This window comes from Aspergillus eucalypticola (genome assembly GCF_003184535.1).
Source record: "Aspergillus eucalypticola CBS 122712 chromosome Unknown BO83scaffold_22, whole genome shotgun sequence".
NCBI classification, from domain to species: domain Eukaryota; kingdom Fungi; phylum Ascomycota; class Eurotiomycetes; order Eurotiales; family Aspergillaceae; genus Aspergillus; species Aspergillus eucalypticola.
The window spans coordinates 1-23855 of record NW_020290296.1 but is presented as its reverse complement, the minus strand read 5'-3'; the positions used below and the strand labels follow the sequence as shown (position 1 = coordinate 23855).

Genomic DNA, 23855 nt, shown 5'->3' with positions numbered 1-23855 from the left:
TGCCAGTTGGTGCTATAAGCACAAAGACCATGGGCGAGTCACCACAGCGAAAACTTCCTTTCCGAATCGGGAAAGTGGAGGTCACGATAAGGGGCTTCCCGATAAGGCAGTCCCCGCCCCCGCGCACGTGTTTGGTGATGCGACGCGCCGCGCGAAAGTCCGCTGCATCCACGCAGTATCTATTCGGTACTATCATTCTTACCTTTTCCTTTCAGGGCATTCGCTGCATCGTGCTCTCGGACCTTCCAGACTCTCAGTGGGGCTTCAATCTCAACCTCGCAATAATCTTGGCCCGATCTGGTGCGTTCAACCTGCATGATGCCTCCTAAATAAAGGCTTACCCTTGGCACAGAACGGGTCTCCAATTCGGCTCATCCACTAGCAAAATTCATAATTGTTCTCAGCAAAGTGGAAAGCATCGTCAGTGGATAATCGCAACGCCATTTTGGGAGACCAACTTAGCAAGCGCACGCCAACCGGGGTTACTGGTCCATCTTCGCGGATAATAGATCCGAGAACCAGCCAGAGAACATAGTGACGATGCCACCCCCATCGAGGCGCCTTCTGATCTTCCAGGAGGCGCGTAATCCGCAAAGTCCGTCCGAGATTGTGTATCTTCCAGTCAATAAACTGGGGCTACCGATTTGCGGTGATGGTCCGGAAATGCCTTCCATGTTGGAGCTGCCGTTGCGGATCCTGAAAGCGTTTACGGATATTTTCAATCAGCCGAAGTATAAGGGGTGGTGAGTGGTGGTTCTTTTGTATATGTTTTGTTTTCTCTATGAGGGGTTTCAAGGAAAAATGCTAATGTTCAGCTTGATGTAGGGCGTTGGTAGGTGCTGGGCCGTACCACGATACTTCTGTAGAAGGGAAGTATTATGCTGTGGTGCTAGAGCAGGTTCAGGAGGTCACGGTTGCCTGATGTGTGATGATGATGTATGATGGATGGTATGCTTTTTCATGTTGTATGATCATGATGATGTGATGCCTTTTGCCTGTCCGCTCCCTATTTAGTCGTTCACTCCTTCCTCCTTTTCATGTTCTTTTTACTCTCTTATAGATGTGGGTGGACTTGTGCTGCTTTTGGATTCCCATTCTTTTTGTATTAACTGTGGCTGTACTAATGGTCAAATTTCTCTTTTACTCATTTTTATTTGAGATACGCTGAAGACTCTACCTTTACTCTCTACCTGCGCTGCCTGGCCTTCTGTGGTTCCTAACGCTAGAGGACTGAGGAGACAGCTAATAAGAAGAAAAGTCAATAGCCTTTGTGAAGTGCCTAGCATACTACAGTAAGTCTGCTCATTAACATTACATTCAGCCTCACATGGAGGATACTGTTGTGCTCAGATACTAATCTCGCATTAGCTCCTTCATCTTATTATTACGTCGTACGCCACCAGAATCCAATGGTCTGCTATCCTTTTCAGCAATTTCGGCTAGGTATATTCTGACACCCACTAGGCGCCCAAGATTTTATTTCTTTTCGAGAAAGACAACGACCGATATTGGCTGTCGGATGCTACGGGTCTCCCGATAGCAGATGGCTGTCCCCTACTTGATCTGACAGACAAGGAATTGGTCTATGAGACAGAGCTGCTGATGATGGTCACTAGTGCCATGGAAGCGAAGTTGATGCCCTTGAATTAGTAAGTTGTGCTTCGCCTATGAGACAGTAGCGTGCAGTGAGACTCTTGCTGACCAGCCGCAGCAACTACCTTGCTAGCTATAAGATAGCTGAAACCTACTACGTGTTGCTTGAGGAACGCCTTGATGGAGGACGATTTCCGGCTATATCACCCTCATCTAACTCAGCGACTCTCGAGGATGGCGATCCCGTAGGTTCTGACGATGAAACGCCCACAACACGTTATCCGCCAACCTACAGTCTCTCGGATAGTGAGGATAAAGATTGTGCCGCTAGTGAAATCGTAGCTCCCTCTCAGATCACCACCAACCCCAGTACTTCTAGTGATGGTGGCATCTTGACTCCCTCTCAAAGCACCGCCACCACCAGAGCTTTCAGCCCTGTCGACGTCAACAAAAGCGATGATCCCAAACGAGACGAGTTTACCATTGGTGACTCTGACGGCCGTTCAAAAGACAAAAAACCAGTTTCCAGTACTGGGAGTTCTTACAAAAACCCCGAGGTTGCTACCAACTACGACTCCGATACGAATAGCGAGCCTATAAATAATGACCACAGCCGCCGCCATCCAATCTCGACAGACGAAGTGCCACCACGCCAGGGGCCTTCCCAGGCTGCGACCAATCTGATCTCGCAAATTGGTCGTTCAGGCCTTACATGGGGAGCCATGAGCCCGGACGGTTATCATATTCAGTTCGATATCAACAAGGCGCCTATCCCAAAGTTTGTCCAGGTTAGCCCTGATACGGAGAATCCAAGCAGATCAGATGCACAATCCAGGAGCAATCGTTTTACCCCATCAACGACTCGCAAGCCTCTCCCCCATCCTCTGGCAACTGATGGCCTGTCTATTCCGCGTGATAAGCCATATTGGACCGAGTTTGGTTTGCATTGGCCCCCCCGTGATGGGCCACTCTATTTGCCCCCTTTAGACCCCAATGACCCTTATAAAGCACCGGATAGACCAATATAAATGAACGGGCCGCCTCAATGATATGGCTACACTGGTCTTAGAAAGGTGTTTTACTTGGGCTCAGTTTCTTTTCTGCGACAACGCTCATTGAATCTTTCTCTCTTCCGTTTACTTTATCTTGATAGTGACGTCCTGGGACTTTGATAAGTTAGCTAGACGGCGTTGTTTAACATTGTGTTAGTTTTGATTTGCCTTGTTATTCCTATATTGCCCAATGAATGACGAGTTGTCAGCCACAATGATAGGTTAGGAGATAGTAATTATGCAAGTGTACACCGGTTTGGTTGTATGATATCAGTAGACGACACCTCTACCCGAACAAACGAAGAAAGAAACGAAGAAAGAAACGAAGAAAGAAGTACCAAAAAGAGGGAAGAAGAATAAAAGAAGGGGCGAGACAACCCATCTTTTTCCTTCTCATCGAATATAGAAATGCGTATTGACCTAGTACTAGTAGCATAAACATATATTACCACCCTCCACCCACAAATCCAACGAATAGCGCAGCCAAACGACAGGGGATAGTAACTCTTGGTAACTATAGCAAGCAATAGTATCAGCCTATTACACGGAGCACAGACACATTATTAGTTATTTTAGTGTTGCTGTATATCAAAAAGAGGGTCTTAGTGGTGTAGGACGTAATAAGCGAAGTTATATACTACTATTTGTAATTATATTTACCTGCTGCAAATTCCAATCTCGTAGTTAGTTGGAGATATGGAAATGATGGGTTAGTTGAGTTATATACTATTAACTAACTACTAACTAACTACTTGGGAGAAGAAAAATATATGAAGAAATAATAAATGAATGAATGAATGGATAACTACTACAGGTACGTTATAGTAATCATGATAAATAGTTAGTTAGGTTTTAGATAGTAGTAGGTAGTCTAGATAGTCAGCGAGTCAAATTGCCATCATACTATGTAGTGTTGATAAACCCATGTGGACATGGTTCTTGAAATATATTGGTTTACAGCAAGTGCCCTCAGGCGTGAATCAAACACAGGTATGGATTTCGTTCGGTTACATTACTACAGGGGGGGTTTGAAAATTTGGAAAGAAGAAACACAACACACACACATAATCGCTGCATTCATTCTCCGTCGTCCGTCCGTCCGTCCTTCCTGTCGTTCCTTTTTGCTTCCTCGCATGCCCACGCCTACACTCACGCCCATCCATCTACACCATATACTAGAGCCAACAGGTCAATCATGGATTGTGATAGTGCAGAGGCAAAGAAAAGAGAAGCCTGCTTAATTCAAGGTTTGTTGTTGTTAATGTTGTTGTTGTTGTCATCAAAGTCGTTTACTTTGTTTTTTTTTGTGCTTTCTTTCTGTTTCGTCAACCAGTACTAAAAGAGCCTAGAAGAAGCAGCAAGGCAGGATTAGGTGTAGACGTTCGTTGGTGGGAGGAGCTTGGCTCCGTAGCGGAGGTCGAGCGAGCGGGAGTCAGCAGGGTCAAAAACGGTGGCTTGACGTTGTTCAAGGAAGAGAGCTGTTCGTAATTAGCAGTAATTCAATTGAGGTTCGAGGCCTAGTGGGATACGTACGAGTCACTTTGATCATGTCAAACCAACGAGCTGCGTTCTCGTCACTACCATCCACGGCTTTTAGGATGCCGGTATCTGGTCGAGGAGTAGCCTTGGGCGGAAGGCTACGCATCTTCAACAACATGTGCAGGATGTCGGAGAAGCGATCGCCTTGATTGGCGTAGTATGGTGGGCGCTTGTCCAAAGGCCACTGCGAAACGAGTTAATATACGGACAGACCGCTTTGAAGTATGGCGGTGAGCTTACCCGCTGAGCAAAGTTCTCATCGTCCCAGGACCTGAATAGCCAGCACGTCCGCTCCACGCAATTCAACAAAATAAGCGCAACCAGGAAGGTCTCGAACCAGCCGCTCTGCTGGCGCTGAAGCAGTCGCCGCTCGAGATCATTCATGACCGACTTGCTCAACTGCGACGCGCGTTTCTCGGTTGCGGCCCGCAGCTGGCTGCATAGGAGCTCGTACGACTCGCTGTTGGTGACACTATCGATGGGTGTGCGGCCGTCGTCTGATGGCTGTGCAAGAGAGTGCATCGATGTGGGAGGAAGAGTTGGGTTGCAGAAAGTCTTCCACTGCAATTCCCCATCGGCCAGAATATGAGTGGCAATCCAGAGTTCCAGCACCCGTTCGAGCAACACGTCCTGAACAAGTCAACCAACACTGCTGGCTTCCCAGCGATTCAAGTGAGGAACATACCTTTTTCTGCTGGCTTAGCTCCGCTGCAAGCAACAAAGTTGGTCTCATGAAGTCCGAAGCCTCCCGCTCATAGAAGAACGGCGCAATCTTCTTGATGTACATCTCGATCTTTCCAGGAAGATCATCTGCATCACTGTCCAGCAGATACAGCTCGTGAAGAGGGCCCTGGAATTGTGTTTCATCTCCAAGAGCCTGGAGCTGAGGGTCAAGCGTCGATGCGGGTGCCTTGTGGCCCTGGAGTCCGCTGAAGGTAACGTAGACCATGCTCTCCTCAAAGTGGGTAACCTCAATACGTCCAGCGTAGTGTTCGAATTTGACTTGGTTGCGGATACCGCTCACATCGTGGTAGGCAAGGGTAGCGTGCAAATCTGCGGTGGTTAGTGCGTGTGACAACCACCACCAAGGCCAAGTTACATACTTGCATTGTACAGCTCGAATTCTTCGGCAATGCGCGTGCGAATGCATGGGTGCTTCCACAAGCGGGCGCTCTCAACACTGGCGCAGGTGGTACACGGGCTGTCACCGGAGCACTAGAGGCAGGACTTGTTAGAAACCATATTCAAGACTAGAGGGCATCCAACCTACAGGCTTCTTCAGCATGCGACAACGAATACATGCGCCCCGCTTGCGAACTTCCTGAACCTCTCGGCGTCGGGCGGCGGAGAAGCGACCGCGCACTTTCGGTTTGGTAGGCTTGGTGGAGTTGCCAAATTCGTTCACAAAGCCCTTGGCCTGAGAGTTGGGGTTCATAGCAATAGGACGGGGGAAGGAAGCAGCGCGCTGTGTAGCTGCAGTGAGAGTGGGATCATGTTCGTGGAGGCTGTCGAAGAGAAGCTGCTCCTGGGTTGACAGCTGCTGGTTCCACGAGGGACTCATCTTAGGCATACCGTCGGTGAGACCAGCATCGTGATCCATTGGGAGACCGTGGGGCACCATCTCACTAGCGGAAGCAGCAATCATGGACAGTTGCGACTGGCGCGCATTGGAGGTGGGGTCCGGAGTCAACGAAACGTCTGGCAACGGGGGGGATGCGGCTGCGGCTTGCGGCTGATCTTGAGAGGAACTAGGCAGGGAAGGTACAGAAGAGGCGTTGGAACCTTGAGGAGTGCCTTGAGAGATTTAAAGCATTAGCGCGCCGCAGATAGACAAAGGAAGCGGGATGAGTGAATGGAGCTTGAGTGAAGGTAGGGTCACAACACAGACTTACCTGGAGCGTTGTTCGCATCTTCTTCAACCTGGTCCGGCTGTGTAGGATGACCTTGAAAGCCTTCAGCCTCGAGGGCCGGGTCGACGACCACGGTCTTTCCCCCAACTGTCACCGACTGAGTGTATGCAGGGCCCCGTTTCGTCTGGTCGGACGCACCAACCTGGCGCGATGCCTCGGCCAAAACATTGAGGCCATCGAAATTCTGGCGTGTAGTGAAGGGCAGATCCACCGATTTGCCCTTACTCGTCACATCCTTGTTCTGGTCGCCATCGGCGAGATCGGGAAGTTCGTGAAGGCGCAACAAGACGCGTTGCCGATCGCGCAACGGGATGGCTTGACACTTCTTCACGAGATGGTTGGTCAAGCTGTCGATGCGACCCTTGGGGAATTTCTCTCCGCAGGCCTTGCACGTGTGCTGGTAGCGATTACTGGCGTCCTCGAGTTTCTGGCCTCGAATGAAGAACTCGAGGATGAGTTGGTTCGGTTTGCGACCCATTGAGAGGGAAAGTGTGTGGCCGGGCGGGCACTCGGCAAGGAGGGACCGGGATTAACACAATAAAATGGGGGGATGACTTGAGCAAGGAACTGCGCGTTAAAGAGCACTGTAAAGATATTGTAAGCGACAGATCTACCGGGTCAGAAAGGCACAGCGCGCACGCTGGAGCCGTGAGACAGTGACGCACACAGGGTCTCGAGAAGACGAGGGGTGTGAGAGAGAAACGGATGGCAAAATAGCAGCTTGGCCACAACACCGACCGGCAGAACCCACCACGCCGTTCGGAAGGTGCCGCACCAGGTTTAAAAAGATGGGAGTGGATGGGCTAAGGGTAACTGAAGGATCTAGGGGAGGAATAGTGCCAGAAATGCAGGCAATGATCGAGAGTAGAATGAGGCAGCGCAGCAGAGGGAGTGGGATGAAGGGGAAATCTGGAGCAAGCAGCGGCAAAACCACGACTTTTCTACGGGCGGTCTGTCACTGGCCGCCTGCTCCGTCACGGGTTTCGGTTGGGATGCGCCTCACCGCATGAAAGGCGGTGATGAGATCGGTGACTGGTGTTAGATACATTCCTTCTTTTTGGACTAAATTACTAAATACATTGAACAATTGTCTAGAAAGGCCAACGGACATGTCAGCTCCGTTTTGGCGCGGCCATAGTCTGTGTATGGTATATACAGCATGATGATTATGTGCACCTTCAGCGGTGTGGCAGGGCTCTCAGCCTATAAAGTGGACATGATCAGCCAGGCTTGCATCGGCTCTTGTGATACTCGACTTTGGTTTTTACCTTTGATACCTGTCGAAAGAACTTTAGCTGGAAACCTGTGGCCCCACTGTGAAACACTCCCTGACCGCTCTCTCTTTCATCATGTCTTGGTTATCATATCTCCATCTATCTTAACCATAAATAGTTCATTTTTACCCCTTGTATTTATTACAACCATAGTATCCGCCAGACTCTGACTTTTCTTTAGTAGTCATCGCGGAAGATGTGAACTGGCTAGATTTCTTGAATTCCCCCTGTTCCTCACATATTCCATCCCATTCCTACCTTACTAGCTCTATTGCCGAGTTAGGCATACTTCCATAGTTGCATGCAGCAGCCTGCAGCCTCTCCTACTACCTGCCACTATCACCGATGAGCGATTTCTTCCGATAACATCTCCGCTGCCGGAGAAGATGACAAAATGATTATTCTTATGGATACACAATCGAATTATCTTTTGCTCTGCATCATCACTGTCCCTAATAATCAGATAATAGATGTCTCATAAGCAACGAAGCCATCTAAGAACAACCATAAGATGGAGAAAACCCGCAGTCAAGAAAGAAGGGAAAAAAAATCACTCAATCATTCCTACTCATCTCCCGCCGACATTATCGAGAGCATCAATTACGGAAACCCTATTCCACACCATCAGATCACTAACTCTACAAATCACTAGCTACGTGCTCATACAAGGCTAACTAAACTGCCTACCCCTCGATCATTTATATCTCTTCTCGTCATTCGTGAAAACTGATCTCCATATCCTGAATATCAGCTAACATGACTTCCTAGCACTCTTTTTTCCCCCGCAGAGATTCGGATTCTGGTCCTGGAGGCCTTTGTGCAGGGTGGTTATAGCTTGGCTGGCTTCGCTATTAATGTCTGATTTTCAAACTCGGAAGAGTATGACTGCACTCTTTGTTGGGCACCTATTGGCTCGAGCGACGAGGCAAATGGCCTGTTTCAAAAAGCATTTCGGGGAGCTATCCTTCACACTCAGCGCATGGGAGGAAGCTAATGACAATATAACTACTTGATATCAGCATCCTTTCTCCCAGTTACCCCACACATTGTTTCGGGTATCTGCCTGATATCCCCTTCGACAAGTGTGACCGAGATATATGCTAAGACCAGTCAATGCTGGCCTATCTTCAAGAATCGCCCCCCAGCATAGCTGGATTGCTGGCTGTTAGATTGCATAGTAGGTATATATAAGGACAGGAATATGTGGCTCTAGTAGATTGGAAACCGTCCTTTATCTATCTCGTCAAATTGAAGATTCTCAAATGACAGCTTTTGTAGCAATAAGCTTTATTCATTCTATCCTGCATAATCATCTACCGGAAGCATAAATCATCCAGGCCAATAGCTACTTACTTCATCCGGATCCCTGCGCCTATCCTTCCACCATGTTCGGCAACTGGAAAGGCTCGTTCAATCCAGTAGGATATAATTCTTGCCTAGATAGTTTTTGTGCTACCCCTTGGCGCAACCGACGTTTGATCAAGCGTCCAAAGAATCGTTGCACTCCCAAGAGATAGTGATAGTGATCGTGACCGCCTTTTCACCGCACTCCCCCACTCTCTTTCCCCCCGGACAATAAGCAAGCAAACCTCCCCCAGAAGAACAATACCAACATATGCCATACACACACATACCCAAGTAGTACCAGTAGTGGTAGTTACACTCGTCAATCCATCTACCAAATTGACACCCCCACACTCCCCTTCCCTCCCCCCTCAAACCTTCATCATCCCATCTCATCTCACCTCCCAACGCGAGAATTTTCATTTCAGGCCCTCCTCGCGGCAGCCGCCCTTCCCTGCCTGCACGCATCTGACGCACACCGAGAAGTCGGTCTGGCGAAAAAAAATCCCCCCAACCAAAAAGCAACCTGCAAAAGCAGAACCCTTCCCGACAACTCCGAGAAATGTTATCTGTCACCCGTCAAGGGGCAGCCACAGCCACCCACCCACTCACCCACGCATCAATCAGCAAATGCGATGCTCCGGAGGGCGCCAAGGCACACCCAGAATATCAAAGATGCGACGCTCATCGTGGCCCTCGAGTAGTCGGCCCTCATTGATTTTTGCGCGTTGAGGACCGCGTAGCACGTCTGTGTAGAGACCTCGTTGATTGAGCCGCATGCCCTTTCTGCTTGCTAGTAGTCTCATGCTTCGATTGAAGATGTCATTGCCGGTGAAATAGATCAGTGCGGCTCCGATCTCTGCGTCGGGGACGAATAGGAGGTCGATGCGTCGCCAGGGGCGGGTAGTTGTATTATAAGATTCCCACTTGTTGTTATTCTTAGGTGGTGGTGGTGGTAAGGCACATGCACCGTGCCATTTGGACCCGTCTCGGGATGATGAGCTGGCCAGACTGGTCTTTAGGAAACCTTGCTTACGCAGCGTCGGGATTACGGTTCTCATCATCACGGTTCTGATGTGGTTGATCTCGGCGTCGGGCTTGGTGATTAGTAGGTCGATGTCGCCGCAGTCTGGGGCACCGCGGCGATAGGAGCCCGCGATGATGACTTGCATGTCTGGGTCGGCTGATTGGACTGCTTTGCGGACGATTTCGCCGTGTTCTTCGACTTCGGATCGAGGAATGCGTTGGGCGAAGTCGCCGTAGTGCTCTATGCCGATGCGCTGGTTGTGGGTCAATTTGATTTTGACTCTCAGGTCTTTGAGGGTTTTGTAGCCTTCAGCCAGCCATATGGATGCTTGGTTGATGCCGACGCCGTAGATTCCGGTGAAGAGTTTGAGGATCTTGTCTTCGCGGCTGTTGGTGGCATTTTCGAGCTGGCGGAGGCGGTTGGTGGATACGATTTCTTCGATTTTGTCGGCGAGGCGCTGTCCGATTCCTGGGATGGCTAGGGCTTCCAATCTGGTGCTGATTTTACGCGGTTGTCGGCGGAGAGCGCTGATGGCTTTGCGGTAGGCCAGGACGCGCCACTGGTCGTTTGTTCGCTTGTAGAATTCTAGCATTTGCTGGAGGATGGCTATGGTATGGCTGTTGGGGTTCTCCGAGTTCGATTGTGCGTCGTGCTTCTGCATGCAAACGAAGTTCTGTTGCCAGTCGTCTTTTTCGGTAGTCTTTCGCTTCTTCTTCGCTGGCCCGGCGTCTGATGAGTCGGAGGTCTGGTCGTCGCCGGCTGCTGCTGCCTCGTCGGCTGAATCTATCTCTATGGGCTAAGTCATTTGTCAGTCTAAGGCTTTGAGATGTACGTCGTGGGAGGAACTTACCAGGTCCTTTATTGCCTGGACTTCCTCGATCACATCGTCCAAGGCATCGCGACCCTGGTTCAATTTATCGGTGATCTGTTTACTTTCCAGGTGTTCGTCGACCTCCGGTTCGAACAGCTCAGTGTCAGCTTCGTCATCGGTGCTCTGTGTATCAATGTAACCGCGTTTCGCCTTCGCTGGCTTTATCGGCAACGACCCGTTTGACGAGGGCTCACGCGCAGGCGAGGATTCTGTAGCCCTCCCAGGAACAGGTGCGCCACGGACCCGAAAGCGAGTTTGAGTCGCGTCCAATATTTGGCGGGCCCCAATACATAGGAGAGGATAGTTACTGTCCACGAGAGCAACATTTTTCTTCAGAGACATTAGTATTAAACTTGACAATGCATGAGCTCCTAAACCTACCGGGATGGGCTTATTCTTGAAATGTTTCATGACATTCTCGTACGTGTACCACCTTTCTACAACAACATGAGTGATGGTGTCATTCCATTCCCTTGCTCGCGAGGCACCGTATTCACGCGCACGCTGCATTTGGAGCCGTCTAAGTCTTGTTCTGTCGTCGTTGGGGAGGTAGTCTACTCCTTCGAATTAGTGTCACTGAACGCTTAACGGTACACATCCGATGTTATAATACTGACAGAAGACGAGACCCTTGAGTATCTGCCGGTGTTCTGGAATATCAAAGGCCCTAAATCCACATCCCTTTCTTTTAGAGCTGCCACCACGTGTAGTCTTGGCTTTCCGCGGCATCACGTCTGTAGAGGTTGATCTGGTCACAGCTGGTGTTGGTGATTGCTCGGACGTAGTTACAACTTCCTTTTCAGTGCTGACATCAGGTATACCTGAAGAAGCAAGTAAAGGCTCCGTAGAAGCTCTCACCGACGGTGGCGCCGCGGGAGCCTTTATGTCTGAGGCCGGAGTGAATGAGATAGACGGAGGGCATTCACAGCGCTTCCTCGTGAGATGCACCAGACCGCTGAAATCCTCATTTTCACCATCACTGGGATATTCCAGACGCTCTAATTCCCTGAAAAAGGCCTCCTTGTCCTTCACCATCGTCGCCATGGTATAGTGAAGTGGAAGGTCCCGAGACTCAAAATCCGGCGAGCCATGAGTTCTTGCGTCACTGCTGCCTAGCAGGTAACAGTATCATCTGACGGAAGCAGTCATGAATACAGAGTTCATGGCAGTCAGACAATCCATCCATCCACACCAACGTCAGATTATTCAAATCAATCCATTTCAGAGTGGCACGAATCCCACCAGTGACGCGTGATACCCAGTCACGAAAATGTCGCCAAGTCACGGGACCGCCAATTAAACTCGGCCTGTTCGGCGAGTGGATCTCCAGCAACAATTATCATTGATAGTCCAGTGAAGAGAGTCTGCCGAACATTCAACCAACCAACCAACCAACCCACTTCAATTACTTCTCCACAGATACCTCACCTACAACGATGTGGAAGCGCACAGGGCTTCTAGCCTCATTAACTGAGCCGACGCTCCTCCAGAGCACTCGTTGCCTCAGCTGTCAATTGCGCAGTGCGGCCGCTCTCCGGCCCCGAACCGCTGCGCTGCGTTACTACGCCAGCAAACCCGACACCAGCAGCAGTGAAACCAAGCCGACGACACCCTCCCCCATTTCATCTCTCGCGAACAAGACCAACAGAGTAGCTCAATTCCAAGCAAACTACTCAGCGACAGCATCCAAAGTGCCCTCCCCTACTAGCGAGCCCGGCGATGACGACTTCATACCTCCGACGCTGGACCGACCTATTGGATCAGTGATCCCACCACAAGAAGGCCAGAACACGGGTGTCGATGACCGCTCTATACGACAGAGGAGAGATGATTTCGTGAATTACGAGAGACATCTTGAGCGGCGGAAAGAATTGTACGTCTCCATTCTATCCCCAGAGCCTATACTCTTTCATGCAAGCTCTAATAATAATTCTCAATGATAAACTACAGAACCCGACAGGTCGCAAAGCCCTACTTCCGCGAATGGTCGAACATGCGCTACCACGAAGGCAAAACCTTCATGTCGAACCCGCGGCTCTTCAAGCGCGACAAAGCCCTCTACTTCCCTAACATGCACGGCATTACTCTCGCCTCGCCAAAGGAACCCCAGAACACGACCACTCTCTTCCGCGGAAAGATTACAATCGTGAACCTCTTCTCTAGCGTGTGGGCAGAGTCGCAGGTCGTTACTTTCACGGGCAAGGAGCAGAACCCTGGTCTTTGGGAGGCGATTGCCTCAGAGGGAAATGCAATGGTGCAGAAGGTTGATATCAACCTGGAGGAGAATGCATTGAAGGCCGGGTTGGTGAAGATGTTCATGTGGCGTATGCGGGCCAAGTTGCCGGAGGAGCAGCATGAGCGGTATTTCCTGGTGCGGAAGGGGTTGGATGATGGGTTGAAGGAGAGTATTGGGATGTTGAACTCGAAGGTCGGGTATGTGTATTTGTTGGATGAGAATTGTCGCATTCGGTGGGCGGGCAGTGGGCCTGCTGAGACGGTGGAGTTGGAGGCGCTGAATAATGGGGTGCGCAAGTTGGTGCAAGAGAAGAAGGTCAGTTTGCAGTCGGAGATGCCGGCGCAGGAGTGGGATGGTGCGAAGGGTCGGGGTGAGGCTGTGAAGAAGCCTCGGGTTGTTATGCCCTAGATGGGTTTGGTGTGCCATGGATGGCTGGACAGGTACGGGATCACCCAGTTCATACTGGATTCTGGACTCTGTGTATGTACATACCAGGGTGTTTGCGTGAGTGTTGAGTGAGAGCGTGGAATATGCTCCAGACAGCACTGAGCCGACACCAGGAAACAAATCTCCCCCCACCATTAATCTCTGTATAGTATAGACGCAAAAACAGCGCATAGACAAAGGAAAGGATAGAGAAGAAAAAAAAGAGACAAATCTCACTCCTCCAAACGCCCATCCCAAACCCACAATAGACAACGCAAGCAGCAACTATAATAACCACAAACAACATGCTTCAAGCAATCACCTCAACCAAAGCAACATCAAAAAGCAAAACCCAATAAAAGCCCCCAAAATCAACGCATCCCGTCTCCTCTTCGACCCGATCTTCCCAATCAATGCATTCATCCCGGGCACCGAGTTCGCCGCGCCCACAATGCGTCGATTAATACTCGCTAGCGTCTCCCGCTGGAGACCAAAGTTCTCATTAATAGCATACGCCTGACTCAACACCCCATCGATCATATTATGGCTTTCGTCAATCCGACCCCGCTCCTCAAGCATGTAATCTGCTTCTGCCTGACCCGGGTTCGAGTTACGGTAGGCATCGATATCGGAGCGGACGTTGGAGAGGAGGTTAGCGCGGTCGCGGGACTCGGAGATGGCGGATTTGAGACGCTGGAGTTCGCGACGGTGGTCGTGGAGGACTTCGCGGTGACGGGAGAGATTGTTTTGTTTGAGGGCGGAGGAGGTGAGGGTTGCTTCGGAGTCGAGGAGGCGGGCGAGTTGGGAGATTAGGGAGTCGCGCTGATGATTGATTGATGGTTAGTTCATGTGATGTTATGGAGTAGTAAGATAAGTGATGAGATGCGTACTCGTTCTAGGAGGTCTTTGAGCTGCGATTCAATCCGTTGCTCTTCCTCCGAGGGTGTGGGAGGGAGCTTTGTTAATGAGGCGTATTGAGAGTATGTGTGGAAAAGGTTCTCGGTCTATGATGTATGTACAATGTTAGGATAGGACACATCTTATGTGACAGGAAGCGGATGATCGTACCTGGGTCTCGAGAGATCGGGCTTGCTGCCGGAGCTGAGCCCAGCCGGTACCGGTTGAAGTGGCCATGGTGATGATGGAGGATTACGACAATATGAGGGTGTATATAGAAAGGTTGGTAGGTAAGTGCCAGTGATGTGTGTGTGTATGTAGGCAGTAGAATGAGACTGGATGTTATTCAAGGACACCGATAACGACGAGAAGACACCGTCAAGTCGGAAATATAAAACGAAGAGAGTAAATCTAGCTTCAGAATGAACCCCGTCATAACCAACGCAACATGATCCGACCGGCGGCACAGCAACAGCGACAACGACAACGACAGCAAGTAGCAGCAGCGACAGCCAGCCTTAGTCTAACCCACTATCGCACGGCCAAGTCAGGGCGGCCGGGGCGGCGGACGGAGGCGGCGTCATCCCGGGGGGCGCGGCAGTACTTACTACTCACCCAACTGGGCCACGGCAACCACCAGCCACAATCACGTGCCCGCTTAAGCCGCCGCACACCCAGAAAAAATCAAACCCTAGTCCCACAACGAACATCCCAAATTGACCCGGTCCATCTTCAATCCTCACGTCGACAACCCGTACGATACGACACGAAGCCGCCCACCATGGTATGTTGAATTGCGCCGCATGCTGCTATTTCGCAGTTTTTGATTTCTGCGTGAAATGCTGACCGGTGTTTTTCTTATTTGAAGTCGTCCAAGGTCAAGGCTGGTCAGCTCTGGGGAAAGAGCAAGGATGACCTCACCAAGCAGCTGGAGGAATTGAAGACCGAGCTGAGCCAGCTCCGTGTCCAGAAGATCGCTGGCGGTGCCTCCTCGAAGACCCACAGAATGTGCGTTTGAATCATCTCCTGCGAACCCCTCATGTGTGTGTGTGTGTGTGTGTGTGTGCGTGTGTGGTGGGAAGGATATGAGATTTGCACCTGTCGGATTGTGGATTACGGCCGGAGGAAGGGAAACGACAACAAGATTCGACAGTTCGAAAGACAAGAAAACGAATACCAGTCAAGGGGAATTTCGACAACCCATGAAATCGACATACCAGCAAGGAACGAGGGGCACACGACCACGAACAACAAGATCAATCCAATCCGAGAAAAAAAAAAAACTTTCCGACAGGGCGCAAAATCCAACTCATCTACCACCATCACCTACATATTGAAAATGGGCACACATGCGCACAAAAATCAGGAAAGAAGAAGAACACGAAGAACAGGGATGCTGATATACCATCTTTTTTAAACAGCCACGACGTTCGCAAGTCGATCGCTCGCGTTCTGACCGTCATCAACGCCAACCAGCGCGCTCAGCTCCGCTTGTTCTACAAGAACAAGAAGTACACTCCTCTTGACCTCCGCCCCAAGCTCACCCGTGCTCTCCGCCGCCGTCTCACCAAGCACGAGGCTACCCTGAAGACCGAGCGCAAGCGCAAGCAGGAGATCCACTTCCCCCAGCGGAAGTACGCTGTTAAGGTACGAAGCCACTCAGAAGAGAGAACCGTATTCTCGGTTCTTGCTTGCTACCCTACAGGCAGAGCCAGCGAGAAAGGTATCAAGGCCATTGACTAACTGGTATCTTTTTTTCTAAACAGGCTTAAATGTTAAAGACGGGGTCGTCTCTGGATCTGGATGGAGTTAACGGGAACGTCGTTTAATGATGACGGGTTGACCTAACCTTGCCGTGAGGGGGGTCGGATTCATCAAAACGGTTTCTTTTGAAAAAAGAAATCGATTATGTATCTTAGAAAAAAAGAAAAGATGCAGATCGATGTTTTTAAATGAAGGCCTTGCTTGACATGACATGAGATAAAAAGATTTATGTTATTGGTATTATGGTGGTTGCGGAGTAGATGATAATTATCTTGTCTCCGCGTGTAGTCATTTTTCACTATAGGTGTATTAGTCTATCTTATGACTGACCCTATACAACGAGTAGTATTGGATATGGGCTTGAGGTCGAACTGCAGACAGTACTACGTATTGGTGGGGTGTCAACTATCGGCCTATGTACGAATCCAGTCAACGGTGAAGGCAATTGACATCGTAATACTTGTCCATTCGTGTTTGCATCTATATACGCTATTATACCACACGCCTTAATCTTTCTATTCTAACCTTTTGGTATCAACGTAACTTCCCAAAAGCAACTGCTAACGACCGCCAGGGTCGAAGCCCTTTCTACTTCCCCACCTCGTTAAGACCTGACTCGAGAGTCCACATTCCTCCACAAATGCACGATCGTAAATGGCCCAACTTGAATATCATGCGGAACGCAAGGACTGAGCGAGGTGGATATGTGCCCTCAGATACATCGCAGCAGCGGACGCATCGCCGTCGAAGCACTCCCTGGTTGTTCTGTTTCCCAAGCTGGGGTCCATTCGAGCCTTGTGCGATTGTTATCCGGATAGGCGTTTTCTTGATGATATCCACTTCTCGTGTGCGCCGATATAACTCCGAGCGTCGGTCGGATCCGAACCCGAGCCACGAGTAGTCGTGCATGTAGATGGCCATGCGGTCGACGTCGGACTTGAGTCCCGGTACCGTTTGTCGAAGGATTGTTGATACAGCCGCAACGAGGACAGGAGGAATGCGGGCGTTGACAAGTAATTCCTTCTCTGGCCCCGGGCGTTCAGTGTCACCAAAACCGGCACCATGGTAGGCGTGTCGTACGGCCGAATCGACCGCCGAAAGGAACTTTTCGTATACATCAATTCGTGCAGGTGTGGCATCTAAAGCTTGGCAAATCTCTGCATACTGTAGACGAGAGTCACCGGCTAGAGATGCGTTCGTGTAGCCCGCGTGAATGCCACGCAGACCACGGCAGATAAAGCGCAAGAAAGCACGGGACATGCTTGAGAGGAGAATGATGAGAGCTAGTGAGTTTGTGGTTTTCACTACGGGGCGTTAGTACAGTTGACAGTTTCCGGAGTATGGATTTAACCAACATTTTTGGCTGAAGGCTTCCTGATCGGCCGATACACTTTCAAATTCATCGGCGAGGTCGAAAAGCTCGTTTAGTATATAGAGAGAAAAGTCAAGTGCCCATCTGGTGTTTCCAAGCATCATACGCAAGACGTCTATATGAGCCATGCTGTTAGCAGCTTCCGTCAAGGTCAATGTGAACTTACTTACCAGGATCATGTGGCTCTGCCTGAATCCCTTTGTTGTACTGAAAGAAAAATGGGTATAAAATGGCGGCGTGGCGAAGCTGAAGAATCGACCAAGAGACAGAAGAGGCAAAACTTCGTGGCTTGTACTTATTGGCAAATCCCAGAGCAGCTTGTATACTGAGGCACTTGGGAATATAGGGGTGGTTCATCAGCTTTTCCTGCTCCACTGTGAAATTGCAGTTGATGGGCAGTGCGCGGTAAACTTCGTTGATGAACGTGATTTGGGCATCTGGTAGCAAGTATTAGAATTGATGATCGACGGGGTTGAAGGTTGGTACGAACCCTGTGAGAGTTGCTGTATTAAAATTAAGAGGATATCGTCTGTGTTGACTTCACTTCCACATCCGCGGCAGAAGGCTAATGTGAGTGATGCAATGGCTGCAGAAAATTTGTCTGCCAAGTTCATAACCTTATTAGCAGATAGTTGAGCTGGTAGAAAGGAGAAACGCACTTTCATCGTAAAGACCATTTTCGGCTCCGTAAGAATGCTCCATAACCTTGAGGTGCGTCTGGCCGTCGTTGTCTAGCATGACTGCAGCGCATGCGCTCGGCGAGAAAGAGACGTGTTGACCTTGACCTATCAGAACACGGTTAGTAACATTCCAGGTCGACAATACGAGGCACTACAACCTGAGGCGTCTGGGGCATAGTGAAACCCCGCTTGAGCTAAGCCCGTCACCGTATTCGCATCATCAACACCATTGAACAATGCCATGGTTTTCGGGTCGTAGAAAGACACGGAGCTATCATCGTAAGTGATGGCAACCACATTACCGTACTCGATTTGGTCCACTGATATAACATAGCGGTCAGAGTAGATGTCTTCCAAGCGACGCAGCACAGGCCTAGGCTGTGTTCCAAGAGTCAGCGCGGTCTGTATGAAGTACTGATAATCTTCACGTACCTTCATCTGAGTACTGTTTCGTTTTGTGGCCATTTCATCAAACTTGGGGTGAAGGGTGAAAGCAGCAGTATCCAATTGCCATCGTACAATTACACTTGCTGGTCCTTGCGGGCCAGGATGATCTGGAGTAGCTTGGGGTGGGGTTGAGAAAACCGCAACAATCCATGGGTTCGCTGTAGTCCCAGCAGCGTTATCGGAGGCCGGGAGAATTATATCCAGGCGACTGAGGCTATATAGAGGATTTGAGACCGACTGCTGCATCATGTCGGGTTCTTCTCCGTCATTCCGAGGCATCCCAGGCACTGTGCATGACGTTTCCACCTTGGAGTGCGTGAAACGGAAGCTAGGGACTGGGAATTGGGGTGGCGTCTGCTTTGGCTGTTGTGCAGGGTCCCATTGAGGCGGGTTCCAGTTGATCTGCACCCGATAGAAGCGGATCTTTTGGCATATCGAGTAAGTAGCGACAAGGATTCCGTTCTGGGTTGCTACCAGAGCAGCATGTGACAGCAACCGATCTGAGTAGCTTGTGCTCTTCAAATCCACGGAGATGTCATCCCATCTGCCGTCCGGATTCTGGTACAAGAGTTTCATAGATCCAGAACGTGTAATGCATAGCAGTGCCGCTTTATTTGCAGGGTGAAACGGACCTATCGGGCGGCGACGGAACGGCGAGTAAGCCCAGCGACCCTGTACTTTGGCTGCTTGATAAAATGCATGCACCTAAGAAGTTTAGCATCGAGAGACAGATGTGGTTCGCAGATCGACATACGGATCGTTGGGTGTTCAGCCACAACATGCCAACAATTTGAGACCCATCGTCGGGAGAAAAGGCCGGCTGTCGAAGGCCGTTAACACTGTTGAGGGCGAAAGGGATGTGATAGACTGAGACACGTCCAGTCACATCGACCACAGCCAGATCGGAACCAGCTTCGTTCCAACTCAGGTGAGTGAGAGCATGCCCGCCGTGCGCTTCGGTGATTGGCATCAAAGGGGTCTCATCGCTGAGCACCCACTTGCCATCCGACGGTCGACATTGCAGATGGCGGACTTTCACCCTCAAGGAGTCTTGTGAGATGTAAGCAATACATCCCAGTTTGGACCATGCAATCTTTCTTTGAATAATATTAGCCTACAGATCCAAGCTAGGTTTCGCGACACCTCAGAAGACAGTAACTTACTGGCAACAGCCAAGCAGTCGCATCTCATCCAGACGCTGGGCAAGGCCTCTGGCAGAAGAAGCTGATGGTGGCAGGCCCAGCTCGAGGGAGGTGGGTTCGCCAAATAGATCGTCAACATTGATACTATCGTCCATCATTAAGGGCATTGTGGGGTGCGAAGCTCTAAATCCAATGGGGGAAGTAAAATGTCTTGGGAGGCCAGTGATCGCAAGACTCAGATATCATAGTTCGATACAATTGAACCTCGGCAGGCAATTGCGCAGGTAAGATGGGCGGGGTGTAGCCACAGAGGGGCACTGAATGATATGCAAAGGGCTTAGTTGATAGCAAACAGAACCCTCATGGCATTTAAACCCCGGATCCAGACGCTACCCTTTGGCCGGGAGGATGATCATGGGCTAAGTTGACTCTCCAAGATGATAGTTTCATTACTCGGGACTAGTGGTCAGGTGGAGCTCTCCGCGCCTCTTAGTCAGCGTCATGTGAGGTCATGTGCTGTCGTAACCAGGACAACCAATCACACCGGCCCCACCAGCCATGGGCGCAACGATATCGGCGAGATCCATCTTTGGACTTCGCTGCTGGAGGGAAGTTCCAGGAGCTGCACGACCACCTTGACCACCTTGTGGCAGTTGCCATTCTAGCACCGGCTGATAGTATGTAAAACAGAAGGAGTTGTTAATAGGCCAAGTCTGTGCTAGGCGACCGTGCAGATATTCCCTATAGTTCCCGCCTATATACGTCAATCGTGAACCCTATCATGACTACTCCTTGGAACACTAGTACTTGCTTGAGGTCTGTGGTCGGCTTACAACCAAGCGCTTGCTCACTAATGCCAGCTGCGGCTGTACCCTTTCAGATACAATAATCACTGTCTGTTAGTAAATGCGTCATAATTCCATGAACTGAGGAATTTCCGGAAGTAATAGTCGCAAAAAATAGCCATCAAGGGCATTGTGAAGAAACATGTTCAGACCAGATACGGAAGGGCATGATGCGTGATGGTTCCTTACTACTACTTACCGCAATGAATATGAGCTATCTGATGATATCCCATTCCCTAATTCGTGGGCTAAAAGACATGTCATCCGAGAGAAGCGTCTATTGCATCGTTCAAGATGGAGAAGAAGACCGTTTAAAGAGCGGGGCTCAACCCGCCTCACTTGTCGAATCATCCACCTTCCCGCAAACAACGTCCGATCATCTCGGACGGATGATATAATGCAAACCACGCCGAAATCATAGCACCTTCCTCTATAGCAGGGATGGATTTCTGAATCGCAGTCATAGTGCAGTCTTACAGCGGGCTTGCTAGCAACAAGATGAGCGCCTGATCGGACGGAGAAAGAAACACGAGGCCCGGCAGATGATGCGGGAGAACATAACCGACGCGACTCCTTCATAGAGCTCGGTGGTGATCACCAAATACATCTCATCAATTACACGTATCTACATTCAAGTTCGCTCTTCAGATAGCAGAGAACGCAGCTTAACAATAATACAGGTGCGGGGAACGAAAGTCCGTGGAAGATCCGGACACCCTGGAAAACCGGATCATGCCAGTTCTTGCTAAAACAGCGCCGCACTTTCCGACAAATGCCTCAAGCATAATTTGACTGGTAGCTCCATCCGATACCCCGCGCTGGTCCGTCCGTGGATTATGCTGTGTCCGGTTCGATCACACAAACAAAAGGTGAACATCAATGACATGGTAAAGGCAGCAGCAATGATTCCAGTATGGGTTCACGACTTATACGATAATTATATCACAGAGTTCTACTGGCAGATGGCCAGCCCCGCAAGGAGATGGCGAGCATACGTAAAGTAGTATCCCTGTGACCCTGGTTACTGATTATGAAATAAACGCTCAGCCTTCCCAACAATCGTAGCGTTTGACGCGACGGATTCGGAACGATAGTCGGAGGCCGGCTAGTGCGAATGACGGTCGCGATGTGGGATTCTGATAACTGCAGTCGAGCCCACTCGGGTTATGCTAGGGGATAATCACTAAACCAAAGGGATATCCGACCTCTTTGTTCATTCCGCCGGCTCTCCAATGTGTGGGAAAGGCATGGTGAGGATTGCCTCGCACGGGCAAGTATATGTTTGGGCTGTGGTTGGCCGGAGAATTGGGTGAAGCTTCCACGGCCAATGGAAGAAGCTCCCCAGGCCGACAGCCCCCTTTAGCGCGGTACGGGATCGGTAACGAGGTTGGCAGCACAAAACCGAATTTGCAGGAGTAAAAAGACGAGGTTAACTCCAAATGCACCCAAGAGCCAGCCCCCACCGGGCTGTCCATACAGGGTTGATACGGGAAAATTCCCAATAGTCACTGCAACCCCGTAACAATGTAATGTAACTGGCAATCAAAGTGAGTGTTAGTAGCATAGCAGTATAGTAGCATGTCCCAAACACTGACTAGTAAATTTAGGTGTAGTAGAGCAATATCATCATTCCCACCGGCATTCATCCCAACTTGATCAACACGCGATCATATCTATCTACCCCTCTTGTTTCCAGACACATTCCTCTGAGCATACCACTTCGTTGCCCGAGTTTGTGTTTTTGCTGCAGGACAATCCCCTCTTCCTCTACCTCGAACTCCCCCCATTTCCCCATTAGCCCTCTTTGATGCAGAGCCTTCATCGACTCTTCCCGAGCGATACCCGTGGGTCAAAATAAACACACTGCAAGCGAGAGGATCTGACCGGCCTGCCGTCGAACCTGCTGCAACACTCCCAAGCAGCAGTCCGTCAGTCCATTCTAGTTGTGCTGGCTTGCTGCTAGTAGCCCTTTTCTTTCGCTCTCCCTCTCCATCCGTTTTCCACTTGACCTCACCACTTGCTGTCCTCGACCCAGACTTGCGCTGTCCCAGTCACGGGGCGGTTCCTCCTGTGCTGCCCATTCCTCTTCTTCTTCTTCATCTGCCTTCATTGTCTTCTTTTCGTCATTCTTCTTCTTCCTCTTCTTCTTCCACCCAACTCCCTTCTCGCTGCTACCTCCGCCCGAAATAAGGGAGCCAGACGTGAACGACAGGGGAAAACAAAGAAGCAATATCTGTCCGAAATTATCCCCCTTACCGTCATTCCCACTTGTCAATTGATGTTTTCCGTTTCTTTTCCGGTCCTCCATGGTTTTCTCTCGGGACGATATCTAGCTTTGATCCCCCCCAGCTTTCCGTGAACAGCGAGCCCTCCTTTGAGTCTTTTCCCTCCCACCCTCGAATCCAATTTTTCTTCCCCCGATCTCTTTGTGCTCGCTGTTTGCTTCGTCACCGCGACGGCCTGACCTAAATGGCGCCCCGTCGTACTGCCACCACTTCGTCCACCACTACCACCTCCACTACCACTACTACTACACACTCTACCACCAACTCCTCCCGCTCGTCTCCGAAAAGTCTTCTGGCGTCATTAGGCATGGATGATGACTCGGATTGCTCGAGTTTAAGCTCAGCGCCGGCATCACCTCTGGCACCGCCTGGTTTCTATCCGTCGCCGCCCCCGTCGCAGGACGCGGATGAGCCTAGCGCCGCCCGCAGCCAAGACGAGTTGCCGCCCGCCAGGAAGAAGCGTCGGGTCGCCGCCCCCAAAGAACGCCGAACTCAGCATCTCGACCTGTCGGCCACCGCCGGCTTGTCCTACACTGAACAGCAGTCGCAAATTGACTATCTCGTCAAAACGATTCAGCGTCACCGCAAAATTGTCGTCATCGCCGGTGCGGGTATCTCCACCTCCGCAGGAAGTATGCTTTCCCATCCCCACTCCTGATCCTGTCACCACCACGCGACTGTCCGCTCTTGCCTCTTTCCCTCGTATTTTCTAATCTATCATAGTTCCTGATTTCCGCTCGACCGACGGTCTCTTTAAGACTTTGCAGAAGAAACACAACCTCAAAGCATCGGGCAAGCTCTTGTTTGATGCAGCCGTCTACCAGGATGAGGCGTTGACCGCCTCCTTCCAGGACATGGTACGGTCGCTGTCCGAGGAAGCAGCCAAGACCTCTCCCACAGCTTTCCACCACATGCTGGCGCGACTGGGCCAGGAGAACCGTCTCACTCGTCTCTACACACAAAACATCGATGGCATTGAGACCTCAATGCCTCCGTTGGCCACGCAGATCCCGTTGAACGTCAAAGCGCCCTGGCCACGCACCATCCAATTGCATGGCAGTCTTGACAAGATGGTTTGCCAGAAATGTCGACATCTGAGTGACTTCGATGCGGGCTTATTTGACCGTCCTGATGCCCCCGAATGCCCGGAG

General features: G+C 50.4%; 10 protein-coding genes across 10 annotated transcripts; 6 read left to right on the top strand and 4 right to left on the bottom strand.

Moving 5' to 3' along the window:
• Positions 1–430: 430 nt before the first annotated feature.
• Positions 431–1128, top strand: BO83DRAFT_96611 (uncharacterized protein). The gene is made up of 2 exons (XM_025537754.1): positions 431–743; positions 826–1128. Exons 1-2 carry the CDS (start codon positions 541–543, stop codon positions 920–922), a joined length of 300 nt encoding a protein of 99 aa, XP_025385386.1. The 5' UTR covers positions 431–540; the 3' UTR covers positions 923–1128.
• On the top strand, positions 1005–2892 carry BO83DRAFT_96616 (uncharacterized protein). Its single transcript, XM_025537755.1, has 5 exons — positions 1005–1292; positions 1369–1412; positions 1465–1649; positions 1712–2797; positions 2855–2892. Exons 2-4 carry the CDS (start codon positions 1410–1412, stop codon positions 2619–2621), a joined length of 1098 nt encoding a protein of 365 aa, XP_025385385.1. The 5' UTR covers positions 1005–1292; positions 1369–1409; the 3' UTR covers positions 2622–2797; positions 2855–2892.
• A 744-nt stretch (positions 2893–3636) lies between these two features.
• On the bottom strand, positions 3637–6969 carry BO83DRAFT_380492 (uncharacterized protein). The gene is made up of 8 exons (XM_025531764.1): positions 6760–6969; positions 6077–6678; positions 5455–5978; positions 5288–5399; positions 4870–5237; positions 4425–4814; positions 4179–4368; positions 3637–4123 (listed from the first exon to the last, which is right to left on the bottom strand). Exons 2-8 carry the CDS (start codon positions 6570–6572, stop codon positions 4014–4016), a joined length of 2190 nt encoding a protein of 729 aa, XP_025385384.1. The 5' UTR covers positions 6573–6678; positions 6760–6969; the 3' UTR covers positions 3637–4013.
• Positions 6970–7188: 219 nt separating this feature from the next.
• Positions 7189–7688, top strand: BO83DRAFT_96564 (uncharacterized protein). The gene has a single exon (XM_025537753.1). The coding sequence runs from the start codon at positions 7254–7256 to the stop codon at positions 7536–7538; it is 285 nt and encodes a 94-aa protein (XP_025385383.1). The 5' UTR covers positions 7189–7253; the 3' UTR covers positions 7539–7688.
• A 1647-nt stretch (positions 7689–9335) lies between these two features.
• On the bottom strand, positions 9336–11654 carry BO83DRAFT_318772 (DNA-directed DNA polymerase IV; the record flags this gene model as incomplete). The annotated part of the gene is made up of 4 exons (XM_025527752.1): positions 9336–10535; positions 10590–10940; positions 10992–11164; positions 11228–11654. 4 exons carry the CDS (start codon positions 11652–11654, stop codon positions 9336–9338), a joined length of 2151 nt encoding a protein of 716 aa, XP_025385382.1.
• Positions 11655–11850: 196 nt separating this feature from the next.
• BO83DRAFT_96553 (mitochondrial ATPase complex subunit ATP10) lies at positions 11851–13279 on the top strand. The gene is made up of 2 exons (XM_025537752.1): positions 11851–12483; positions 12561–13279. Exons 1-2 carry the CDS (start codon positions 12047–12049, stop codon positions 13252–13254), a joined length of 1131 nt encoding a protein of 376 aa, XP_025385381.1. The 5' UTR covers positions 11851–12046; the 3' UTR covers positions 13255–13279.
• A 9-nt stretch (positions 13280–13288) lies between these two features.
• On the bottom strand, positions 13289–14691 carry BO83DRAFT_410065 (putative vesicle transport v-SNARE protein Gos1). The gene is made up of 3 exons (XM_025534185.1): positions 14341–14691; positions 14163–14276; positions 13289–14094 (listed from the first exon to the last, which is right to left on the bottom strand). The coding sequence occupies exons 1-3, from the start codon at positions 14404–14406 to the stop codon at positions 13591–13593; spliced, it is 684 nt and encodes a 227-aa protein (XP_025385380.1). The 5' UTR covers positions 14407–14691; the 3' UTR covers positions 13289–13590.
• A 181-nt stretch (positions 14692–14872) lies between these two features.
• BO83DRAFT_380489 (60S ribosomal protein uL29) lies at positions 14873–16149 on the top strand. The gene is made up of 4 exons (XM_025531763.1): positions 14873–14953; positions 15038–15177; positions 15591–15816; positions 15936–16149. The coding sequence occupies exons 1-4, from the start codon at positions 14951–14953 to the stop codon at positions 15939–15941; spliced, it is 375 nt and encodes a 124-aa protein (XP_025385379.1). The 5' UTR covers positions 14873–14950; the 3' UTR covers positions 15942–16149.
• Positions 16150–16395: 246 nt separating this feature from the next.
• Positions 16396–19979, bottom strand: BO83DRAFT_439436 (mediator of RNA polymerase II transcription subunit 16). The gene is made up of 9 exons (XM_025536176.1): positions 19596–19979; positions 19187–19529; positions 18418–19137; positions 18144–18363; positions 17965–18090; positions 17796–17906; positions 17476–17742; positions 17289–17420; positions 16396–17237 (listed from the first exon to the last, which is right to left on the bottom strand). The coding sequence occupies exons 1-9, from the start codon at positions 19739–19741 to the stop codon at positions 16522–16524; spliced, it is 2781 nt and encodes a 926-aa protein (XP_025385378.1). The 5' UTR covers positions 19742–19979; the 3' UTR covers positions 16396–16521.
• Positions 19980–22785: 2806 nt separating this feature from the next.
• Positions 22786–23855, top strand: BO83DRAFT_96448 (putative SIR2 family histone deacetylase (Hst4); the record flags this gene model as incomplete). The annotated part of the gene is made up of 2 exons (XM_025537751.1): positions 22786–23336; positions 23428–23855. Coding segments are annotated over exons 1-2 (876 nt in total), but the record flags the coding sequence as incomplete, so codon positions are not given.